This window comes from Echinops telfairi, unplaced genomic scaffold (genome assembly GCF_000313985.2).
Source record: "Echinops telfairi isolate 266 unplaced genomic scaffold, ASM31398v2 ScPeMD7_3533;HRSCAF=4204_0, whole genome shotgun sequence".
NCBI lineage: Eukaryota > Metazoa > Chordata > Mammalia > Afrosoricida > Tenrecidae > Echinops > Echinops telfairi.
In genome coordinates, this window is record NW_022107431.1 from 48,654,693 (window position 1) to 48,666,654 (window position 11,962).

The window sequence follows — 11,962 nt, forward strand, 5'->3', positions numbered from 1 at the left end:
GTAAAGAAATAGAGGAAAGAAGTAGGAGGCAAAGGGCATATATACAAGCCTAGGTACAGACATGTACATATGTAAATATATTTAAGATTAAGGGGGGAACAGACCTAGGTGCAATAATTCAGTGAATCTTAGATGTGTGGAGTAGCAGTTTGATTTTTTTTCCCTTAGGATTTCTCTCTCTTTTTTTTTTTTTTTAAGTTTTGGCATTGTCCTCTTTATACAAGTATCAAGTATAGCATTCAAACCAAAACAAATAATACTTTTGGTTTAAGGTTTTTACAATACTCCTTTAAGAAACATGGACAGAGGACCAGAGTTGGTCACTGTTAGAAATATATTTACTATTGTATTCATGCAGTTATTTTTCAATAAAATATTACTTATTCAAAGCTACTCAATTGTGAAGTCAGATTCTGAGTGGACCTTGGAATTGAACTCACTCACTTGTCTAATATTACATTTTATTGTTTCAGCTCCTCATTAGAACTTTCCAGTAACCTTGTGAGATACATAAATAACTTCCAGATGAAAGGAAGCTCACCGAGGAGGACATGCTTGTCTGAGTACCTAACCCTCTGGGTAACCCAGAGAACCTCTGCAGCCCACACCCCACAGAGGTCATGTCAGCCTCGCTCACACATTTGTCTGCGACTGGGTTTCCCAAACAGTCCCGTGTAGTACTGGCTTGGGTTGCTTCAGTTGCCAGCTCAAGGCTCTTCTGAAAGTCTCTAGGACAGCTAGGTCCATCCAAAAATGTGCGAACTCTGGTGTTCGGCACAACCTCATCTCTACCTTCTTATTTTCAGGAGGTCATTGATCCAAATCCTTCCATCCTCAACCATAAGTCAAGCTGAACTTTAGTCAAAACTCAATCAAAAGATCATAACAAGATGTTTGGCACTGTCAACCCTTCCATGAGTGTGGCGTGCTCAGAAAAGCTGAACTTACTCCAATGTGAGTTGGCTCATTCATTCAACGAATGTTATTTGTCTAGCGATGTATTAGCCACTAGGTATAGAGCGGTAAATAGAACAGGTACAATTTCTCATAGAATACATAGCTATGGTAGATATGTAATCGTTTGTCAATCTGAGGAGTAAGAGTATAGGGGTGGAGTCTAGCTTATCAATCAGATGATAGCCAATGAGGCCTCTGTGTGGGCTTGGCCTTCTCCTGAGAATCCAGGGAAATCTGGTACTTCCTCCTTGGAGGTGGGAGACACTGTCTCTCTCTGTCACATCCTGGGAGACAGGCGCAACTGACAAGATACATGGACCCACCCTGATGCAGAGACCCCTGCCAGCGCTGAGATATTTCCAATGACACTGGATCCAAAGACATTCTACCCACTGGCCTGTGATCTTCTACATTCGGCGTGATTGCATGTGTTTCGTGAGTCTGAAGAGAACTTTAGAGATTGGTATCAGACATACAGGCTAATATCAGACTTATGGACTTGATCTGGACTGGGCTGGGCTGTTTTCTCCATGTTCAATTGCTCTTGTCTATAAAGCTCTTTCTTATACACATATGCGTGTCCATGGATTTGTTTCTCTAGTCTAACACAATAGCTTAGCAGGACAAGTAGGCACTTCACAGATAGTTACTATGTTGAAAGGAACTGGAAAAGGAATTAGAGTGGGCTCCTTAACAAGCAGATTGGACCTGCTCTGGGTAATCCGAGGGAGCCTCACTGAGAGAGTGATGTTTCAGCACCGCAATTTGGGGACTTGAATAGCATTCTGCTAGTTGTCACCAATTCATTCTGTCCCTGCCCACTCACCGCACTTACCATATCCTAACATAATTAGCCATCTACAAATGTATCTTTCCATATAAATTATAAAATCTTCCTTAAAAGTGACTTATTAAGTTTGCTAGTTCTAGGGCAGCACAATGCCTACAACACAGTGGCTCATTAGTAAATAATTATTAAAAGAATGGTGTCTCAGAGTGGTACAGAAGCTTAATGTATGAGGCTGCTATCCAAAAGTTTGAAGGTTCAAGTCCACCCAAAGGTGCCTCAGAAGAGCTGACAAGCTACCAAGAAAAAAAGAAGAGTCCATTGAAAACTTTATGGGGCATGGTTGTACTCTGATGTAGAGGGGGTCAGAATATACTTGACAGTATCTGGTTTCACTTGATATTGAAAAAAATAGATGAATTCTCCTGCATATAATTTGTAACTGAAGAGCAAGTCATTCTGCAATACTCGTCCATTGCCTTCACGGGATACTACTTACTTTTGTTCTCGAAGAACAGCTGTGTACAGGTGAATACACTCACTGTCTTGAACCAACCAGTACAGGAGCCCATCGCTGAGGTCTAAAGTCAGAGCAATTACCTAAGTAGGAAACAAGGTAAGAAAATAAGTCAAATGGACTTTTGAAGGATACCTTCTAAATAGATTATCTGTAGGCAATCTCTTGAACAGTCTCTCTGGAATGATAAACTCTGAGAGTTTTACATTTAGCTGGATACAAAAATTATGTGATTATGCCTACTACTATGTACTTGGAATACAAACATTGACTTCCTTCCACTCCAAAAAGGTAGGAACTACATAGTATTCATTTGTTATATTTTGCACTAGTCAAAATATGATTCCTAGAATAGCAGTAGAAGCACCACTTGGGATCTTGTTGAAAATGCAAATACTCAGGGCTCTCAACAAGACCCACTGGATTAGAAACTGAGGGGTAGGATCCAATTATCTGTTTTTTGACAAGGCCTCTAGGTAAAATTAATGCATGGTTTTGCTTGAGAACTGTATAGCCCAGTATCTAGCACGGAGCTTGATTTAGCAATACATTTTAATTAGAGTAAACAGAGTAAGAATTCTGTGAGAGGAGACTTAAAGGAAGGCCATGTATACTATTCAATGCTGCTGGAGCTATCTGCTTGTAGGCAATAACTTATCACCTTCTGTATAAGAAAGCAATCCATAACGTGTGTGTGTGTGTGTGTGTGAGAGAGAGAGAGAGAGAGAGAGAGAGAGAGAGAGAGAGAGAGAGAGAAAATTCCTTTAACCAGAATAAAAATAGGTGGTTGTGTCAAAAGTTAATGTATAAGTTGTTTGGAACCTGGAACCCGCTTTTCTGTAGAAAACATATTACAATATATTATGGCGATCATTGTATTCCTGAGGCAATGTGCTAAAGCTTATTAAATCTATGATGTATTTTTCAATTGATATCTCTTATTCTGTCCTTTTCTGAATCCAGCTTGAATTTCTGGCAGCTTCCTCTCAAGGTGTTACTGCAGGCTTTTTAAAATGACCTTCAGCAAAATGTCGCTTATGTGTGATATTAATGATATTGTTAAATAATTAAACCTAGGTTTATCCCAAAATGTGTTAACTCTGGTGTTCCGCACAGCCTCATCTCTACTTTCTTATTTTCAGGATATCAGTGATCTAAATCCTTCCTTCCTCAACAAATCAAGCTGCACTTCAGCCAAGTTGCTGTATAAGGGATCTTTTTACATTTATCTTCTTCAGATGTTCAGGTAGTTTTGAAATGAGCTAAGATTGTCAGGAGTCTGACATCAGCTCTATTGCAGACATAGTGGCTGAGAGGAATTACTACATCATTAGCAAGATACAGGAGCATTGACAAAAATTGATGAGCCTGTGAAAAGAATATGAGGAAGTGCCGAAGAACTGAGAATACTTGCTTCTTCAAGACCAGTTGCAGAGTAGCAAGCATGGGGCATATGGCTGCAAAACTCTTTCAGCAATCATCTAAATCACAGCTTTCTGTCTCCGAGCAAACCCCACTTCTTTCCCAGGAGGTAAAAGGCTATTTATTCAAACAATGCCCAACCTTGGGGAGTTGAATGATTTCTTTCCTCAAGCTAAAAGATGGATAGATTTTGTTTTCAGTTAAAGTAAATATTCTTAAATGATATGAACTGATTTTTTTCTAATTTTATGTATTAAAAATTAGCTCTATTTTATTTATTAAAAAGGAGACACAACAACTCCCATTGCTGAAGTACACTGAACTGTTGTTCAAGTTATGAGTCAGATTCAGGTATGGGGTCCTAATCCCATTTCTCCCTAGGGACCTGTCAGAAGGTGTTCCTTAAATCTTTGGTAATTGTTGCTGTGTCTAAAAATGTCCATCCGTTGGAAATACTTCCTTTGGTCTTGACTAAAGCTCTTCTGTCAAAGTGTAACCCCGTGGTACAATGTACCCTATGCAATGGGTTGGACTCATCCATTGGAGCAATTAGTATCTTATTCATCTCACTTCATTCTCCCTTTTCATCATACAAGAATCATAGTTCTTTCATTTGAAAATTGGCCGGCTGTGTTTCATTATGAAAAGAGCCCTGGCGAGGAACCAGTTCAGCTAACAAAAACGCTGGTGGCTTGAACTTCCCCACTCGCTCCCCGTGAGAAAGATGTGGGTATCTGCTCCCACAAAGATGACAGCATAGAATACCCCATGGGGCACTTTTACTCTGTCAAATGGGGGCACTATGCATCGAACTTAATGTGACGGTGCCTACCAACATTTCATTATACCTGATGATTGCGAAGGACCTAATGAGTTCATGATAAATTAGTGGGTGGCATAGAAAGGAAGCACAGAAAGATGGAAGGTTTGCTCTGAGAAAACTCCGCGGCCCTCAAAACAAGCGCTAGCATTAATGGCGGCCACCAAAATCAGGAAGCAGACTCAGATTGCACCTGCAGCAGCAGCCCTGACCAGCGGGTAAGAGGAAGTGCCGTGCAAATGGAAAGCAGGCTCTATTCTCCACACTTGTTGAGCGCTCTAATGACTCCCTCATTTACAGAAGTCACCAGGGTCACTGCAGAATCTCCCTGGGCTGTGAGGCTGCAAACAATCAGATGGGGCAGCAGGGAGATTACTGAGGGCACTCTCGGGATCAAGAGGAAGTTACTCTTGAAATAGCATTACCTTACTATGCTTTTAAATGGTAACAAACGCATATGAAGGTATAGGTTCACTGTGCGTCAGAATTGACTCAATGGCAGTGAATGAGTTTAATATGCTTTTACAAAAATGAGCACATGCTCTCCAAGACCTATGTAATAAGATGTAAACAATACATAATCTCATGGTATTCTAACTTAAGTGGTCCCCAAAGGAGTAGAGAGGTCTTTTCCATTATTCAATGGGAAAGATTAATCTCTGCATTTGAGGCATATGCTTGTATCTTTAAATCTCTGTTACAACCTATATACACTAATCAGTTCTCTTTAAATACAAGAGTAAGTTAATAAACAACTCTTGCCATTAGGGTCCCAGTTCACATATGCACATGTTTATTGCAAACAAAACATGTTTAAACATCCCTCTGAGATCAATAGATGAGTGCAGAACAATAATGCATTTGTCCTTAGGATTTCCTTCCAAATCTGGTTGGTCACTTAAATTCAAGGAAGAGAGGTCAGCTCAGAAGGTTGTGGTGACTATTTGGGGGATCTGGAAGGAATCTTCTCGATCTCTTTTTCTCAAAGACACAGGTCCAATATGAGGACTTTTGAACTATGAATACCTTTCAAGAAAATGGAAAGTTGTAAAGGTGAGAGAAAGTTATGCTGAGGGATGGTTTTCTTTCTAATAATGGACCTGCTATTTCTCCATCCCTGTGAGAATTTCCTTATGATGTCTCACCCTGTCCACCCTCCAGCCCTGATCTTGCTCTTTCAGATTCCCCAAACTCAAAGAACATTGGAAAGGATCACAATTTGAATCCTTTAAAGGATGCCAACCTGTCATTTTGCTGAGGTATAAATAGAAGAGCCAGAATCCTTGAGGGAAGGGTTAGAGAAATGGAAATACTGCCTTCAGAAGTGTATAGACCTAGATGTTCACAAACAATTTCACATTTTTATATTTTTGTTTAATAAAGGCTTCCATAATTGTATAGCAATACTTTTAGACTTACCCTCATGTTCTAGAAATCATAATCAATATATAAGTATACTATAGAATTAAGGTTCAAATGATTCAACAACTTATGTAAATGCTATCAAATTATTGAGTCATTTGATATGTCTATGTTTATGATCTGGAATATCTATATTAGGTACTTTTTTCTCTAGCCACCCAAAAAAGATGAAAACATTTAAGAAAACATATTTAAAGCATATCCTAGGTGTGGTGATTGTTCTCAGGTGCCCTCGAGTCAGTTCCAAACTTATGGTTTGGGTCCGGCGCATCTTCGTCCTCAGAGTAACATCTTTACTTTTCAACACTTTAGAGAAATCTTGGGGAGCAGATTTACCTCGGTAGAATGACTAATTCCTTCTTCATGCTTTTCTGTACGTGCTAAGGTTGATTTAAAGGACATGCTATATTATATTCAGAGACAAATAAGATAGAGAAATTTAAATGGGTAGTTATGAAGTGGGTAAAGAGGTTTTAAAACATATTTATTTTAAAAAGCATTCCAATAGTGTGTCAACAATTAGAGCTTAAGTAACTGAACATTTACATGTGCTTTACTGATGTGCTGCTTCATGTGAATTCTCTCATTCAATCTTGAGGTAGCAGGATTGTTGTTGTTCACTTTTTTTAAAATGCTCTTATAACAATCCTTACATCCATTGTGTCAAGCACATTGGTACATATGTTTCCATCATCCTTTTCAAAACATTTTCTTTCTGTTTGGGCCTTTGTTATCAGCACCTCTTTTTTTTCCTGCTCACTTTCACACCCGCCCACCCTCTTGAACCCTTGATACATTATAGATTATTACTATTTTTCATACCTTACACCATCCGTTATCTCCCTTCATCCAAGTTTATATTGTTCATCACCTGGGGGGTGGGAAGGATTATGTCTTTGTGATCAGTTTCCCCTTTTTCCCCCTGGCACCTATCACATTCCCTGTATCCTCATGGTATTGCTATTCCCATTACTGGTCCTGAAGGGTTTATCTGTCCTGGATTCTATGTGTCGAGAACTCTTATCTGTACTGATGTGCATGCTCTGTTTTAGCCAGATTTGTAAGGTAGAACTGGGGTCATGATAGTGGGGGAGAGGGAGCATTAAAGACCTAGAGGAATGTTGTATGTTTCATGAGTGCTATACTGCACCCTGGCTTGCACATCCCTTCCTTGTGACCCTTCTGTGAGGGAAGTTATTCACATTTTTAAGGTGTTGAAACGGAAGCAGAAAAGTCAATAAATGTATTTGATGGCCACCCTGATTGTAGAAGGGCCACTACCCAAAATTGATTGAAAATAACAAAATATTGGATCATAGCCAAGAGAAAGCTCTGTAACATTCCATAGAAGTTATTGATACTAAAACAAAAAATGTAAAAAAGAAGTTATTAATACTACAAAAGCAATGATTCCAGATTAAAATTCAAAGCTTCCATTATGTTTGAATTTGTAGTTATATTTACTGAATCAATTATGACAATCAGATAAGTCTTAGAGAAATCTTAGTTATACAAATATCTTAATGTAACACCATTTCATATATTAAGATTCTATCTTAATTCTTCACAATAAAGAGAGTATTATTCTAACTAAGCAATACAAATAGCACCAGTAATTAGTATTGGATGAGCGAAGGTTTTCAGGTTGTCACCTTTTTCCCAGAAAACCAGGTCTGTGCCTGGAGGGTCAGGGGACTTTCCCCATTCAGCCTGGTGCTTTCAACTGAGTACAAGGTAGTCCAGTAGAGATATCCACCAACTGAGTCCACCACCATGTCATTCACCAACAGCTTTACCGGAGTCACCATGTCTGTATGGCCTGTCAACAGAGACTGTCTCTGTATCTGCAAGATATGAAAAGCAAGGTAATGACTTTCAAAAGACCTCATTATTTCTGCACAGTCAATATAACAGTGAGTCATTGAATGTATACATTCGACCACAAGTATTGATCCACCCTGGGTATCAAGAGCCATGCTGGTATAGTAGTTAGGCTCTCTTATGATGAGAGGTTGATGGTTCAAAACGAACAGCTGGTTCACAGGAGAAAAATGCTGCAGCCCACTTCTGTAAAGACTGGAGATCCTATGGGACAGCCCTACTCTGTCCTGTAGAGTCATTCTGAGTTGGAATTTACTTGACAGCTGTGTGTTTGGTTTGGTTTGCTATGTGCCAAGAAGCATGCTAAGCCCTAGAAACATAACACACACACACACACACACACACACACACACACACACAAATGTGCCCCCGGGCCCTCATCAAGCATAATCTTTTTCCTGTCTCAAAAAAAAGGGAGGTCAGTTTATGTTGACTTGAAATACTTGATGCTTTTAATTATGAATCAAATCGACACACTGCCAGATGTCTGTATTCATATTTGACTGGGGTTCTGAAAAGATTGCATATAACCTGAAAAATGGGGACATCTCCCCTTGCTTATTTCTACCAATTCATTTCCTAATATTAATTACTACAATTGTTGAGTATCTATATATGCCAGGTACTGTACTTTTCTCTCTCTAATATATTCACTCTTGTAACCCTATTAATCCTATAAAGGACTTTTGCTCCCTTCTGCTAACTGAAAGGCCTGCATTTCAAATCCACCAGCCACTCTCTGGAAGGCCATCCCCTCCTGTAAAGACAGAACGCCGACAGAGGGTTTCAATGAGATGACAGTGGGGCTGAGTGTTTAAATTTTTTTCACAAGAAAACTGGACATAAGTAAGTTAAGTAGCGTGCACACCCATGTTTATTCCAGCAATTTATTGCAGCAAAAAATGGAAATACGTTGTAAAACTGTCTGTAAAGGAATGTCTATCAATAAACCCTGGTGCATTCACATAATACAGTATCGTGCATCCTTTAAAAGCAATGAGGGGTCTGTTAAACCCCTCATGGCATGACACAATTGGAGGGCATTAGTCAATTTCATGAAGATAAATATGTCATGTTGACCTTATTATAAAGGAAGAAAGTGGAAACGGTTTTGACACCAAAGGAAACGACTTTGATGACTGATGAGGTCAAGGCCAGGCAGGAGAGGGGAGGGGAGGGGCGAGTGGTAAGGAGTGGGAATAGGCGAAGGTAAAAAGAAGAAGCAGAAGAAAGAACCACTAACAGGGGGTTACTGGGACATTCTCATCGTTTTGCTGGGAGGGGCTGAGCAGCTACATATAGTATGTTTTTCTTTGTTGTATTCAAAAAATAAAAGGAAATAATAATTTTAAATGACTAAAAGTTACTTTTTTAAGAGAAGGGTCACACCCTTTAAAACCCTTCAAATTTCTTACCGATCAGACCTACACAGGGTTTGATTGATTACTTAAAAAGGGGAGTAAAATCACCACTGACTTGAATTCTTTTGTGACACACCAGCTAGTTTCAAATAAACAATAAATTAGAAAATTAGAAAACAAATTATTTTAAATGTTACCTATCTGTGGGGTTAACTAGTCTTATGCGAGGCAAAGAAATACTTGAATTGATTGTGTAACTATTCTTTGACTTTGTATTTTAAAACTATTTTCAAACAAAATAGATTTAGGGATCATCTCTCATACACTGCACTCACCTCCGTTCTTCTTGAATATCCTTGGCACTTATGAACTCAGACTATATCAGACAGCCTCTAAATGCACTGTTTGTGAGCTTCCTTTATTGCTTTACATGTATATGTTAGCTCATCAGAAGAACAGAAGTAGTGGTAATTGTTGCACTGCCCAGAATATACTAAAATCCACTGAATCCTATACTGTAACAGGCTGAAGCTGTGATAAATGAATATGTCAACAAAGTTGTTATTTTTTTAAAGTACAAGTCGATGCCTACTATTTACCTTAAATTTCCTTCTATAGCTATTATCAAGGTTTTCTGCAGTTGGTAAATGACAAATGATGGTTGAGTGACTGAATAGATAATAAGCACCCTCGTGGTTAGTTCATTATTTCAGTCTCCTATTTTTGGATATATCAGGTCAGTATTGCACAATTAATCCTCCTTTTTTAAATGTACCACTATACAAGTGTGCTGGGTATCTGCATTTCACCCTTCAGTTCTACCTTCTCCTTCTCCACCCAACTCTGCGTTCCCTTGTTGTCTGACTGTCGGTGGAATTCAGCCAATGAGAAAACTCACTGGCAGACTATTAGAGGGAGGGCTGAAAGAGGGGTTGGGTACCTACTCCTTCAGCTCATTCTTTGTCAAACCAGACATTGTGTCAGTGGCTGGGTTAGAGGACAGGTCAACAGCTCTCCCACATCTAGAGTTCTCACCAGGCTCTTCCCCTTCTTGCCTGAAGGTAGCAATAGCTTCCCACACATGTGAGCCCAGGGAAGGCTTCATGATCCCTTGAAGGATTTCCCTCCCTCCTAGGTTTGAAAATGGTCCCTGCATATAGTTCCTTGAATTATGCCTTTGGAATATATCCTGCTGGGACCCTATTTCATTGGTGAACCTTTTAAATATATTTAAGCTATTCTTGAAGATATATAAGCAGTGCAACTAAAGTGATACGGAGTCTATTTTGCAAATAAACACAAAGTGTTAATACATGATAAGAATGGATGGTAAGTAAGTATGGGGGTGCTAGAAATCGTGAAAATGATGAGCAGATCGCTGACGTGAGTGAGCAGCAGCATCTGGAACGCTGGGTTGCAGCTTACCACATATGTCTTTCCAGCCCAGTAGAGATAATGACCCAGCCACTCAAAAGCTAAAGCTCCTGCTCCTGCGATGTTGGGTATGAGGTAGCTCTCTGCGATCTCTGTTCCGTTTAGCAGCCACACATAAACATCGCCTTTCACGTCGCTGTAGTAGAGGCTGTTGTTATACCAATCCATGTCTCAAAACAAAGTGAATTATGAAGAACAGTTATCTCTCACATATGCCAATGACATACACGTGGCAAGTCAACAAATCATATCTGCACCCCAATATATTTTTAAATCATATGCTCACATAGGTATTTACTGGAAATTCAAGAATCTGTCAAGAAATTTCCAGTAAATCCCCAAAATCTTAACCTCTGAGACTGGGGACAGGAGCTAGTAATTAAGGAGCAAATCTTCTGCTCCAAGCATTTGGCATTTCTCTTAATTCATACACCAAGGTTTTAGAGTGTAAATTATTATTTTCGAAACAGCAGACATAAAACTTAGTGAAGTTATCTAACTGACCTAAGGCCTGAGTTGAAAAAACGGGAGACCCCAGTCAAGCACTTACTCAATGCAAGAACACGTTGTTCTATTAAATTGGCATTCCAGGATGTACACATTCTCGACATGATTGCTGAAGAAAAATGTGTGCATAAGCAAATGTGGTGAAGAAAGCTCATGGTGCCTGGCTATCAAAAGATATAGCGTCTGGAGTCTTGAGGACTGAAGATAAACAAGTGGCCATCTAGCTGAGACGCATCAAAGCCCACGTGGAAGAAGCACACCAGCCTGTCTGACCACGAGGTGCAGAAGGGACCAGTTATCAGACATCAAAGAACTAAAAATCAGATCAGTGGGTGCCCACCTTCCTGATACGATCACTGAAGACAAATGTGTGCATAAGCAACTGTGGTGAAAAAAGCTGAGGGTGCCCGGCTATCAAAAGATATAGTGTCTGAGGTCTTAAAGGCTTGAAGATAAACAAGCAGCCATCTAGTTCAGAAGCAACAAAACCCACATGGAAGAAGTACACCAGCCTGTGTGACCACGAGCTGTCAAAGGGATCAGGTGTCAAGCATCAAAGAACAAAAAATCACATCATTGTAAATATGGGTGAGTGCAGAGTGGAGACTCAAAGCCTATCAGTAGGCAACTGGACACCCCCTTACTGAAAGGTTGTGAGGAGGAGATGAGCCAGTATGGGTGCAGGATAGCAACGATGGAACATATAACTTTCCTCTAGTTCCTAAATGCTTCCTCCCCCAACTATCATGATCCCAATTACAAATCTGGCTAGACCAAAGTATGTACATTGGTACAGATGGAAACACAGGGAATCAAAGACAGATGACTCCTTCAGGACCAGTGGTGAGAGTGGC

At 39.7% G+C, this 11,962-nt stretch overlaps 1 protein-coding gene across 1 annotated transcript in view; it reads right to left on the minus strand.

Moving 5' to 3' along the window:
- The window catches only part of ROS1 (ROS proto-oncogene 1, receptor tyrosine kinase), a 155,056-nt gene that overhangs the window by 91,687 nt on the left and 51,407 nt on the right, over positions 1-11,962 (minus strand). Inside the window, exons 16-18 of the mRNA XM_030886771.1 lie at positions 10,593-10,771; positions 7,578-7,769; positions 2,244-2,344 (exon numbers count right to left, since the gene is read on the minus strand). Of these exons, the coding sequence (XP_030742631.1) occupies positions 2,244-2,344; positions 7,578-7,769; positions 10,593-10,771 (472 nt within the window). The remainder of the gene's footprint in view (positions 1-2,243; positions 2,345-7,577; positions 7,770-10,592; positions 10,772-11,962) is intronic.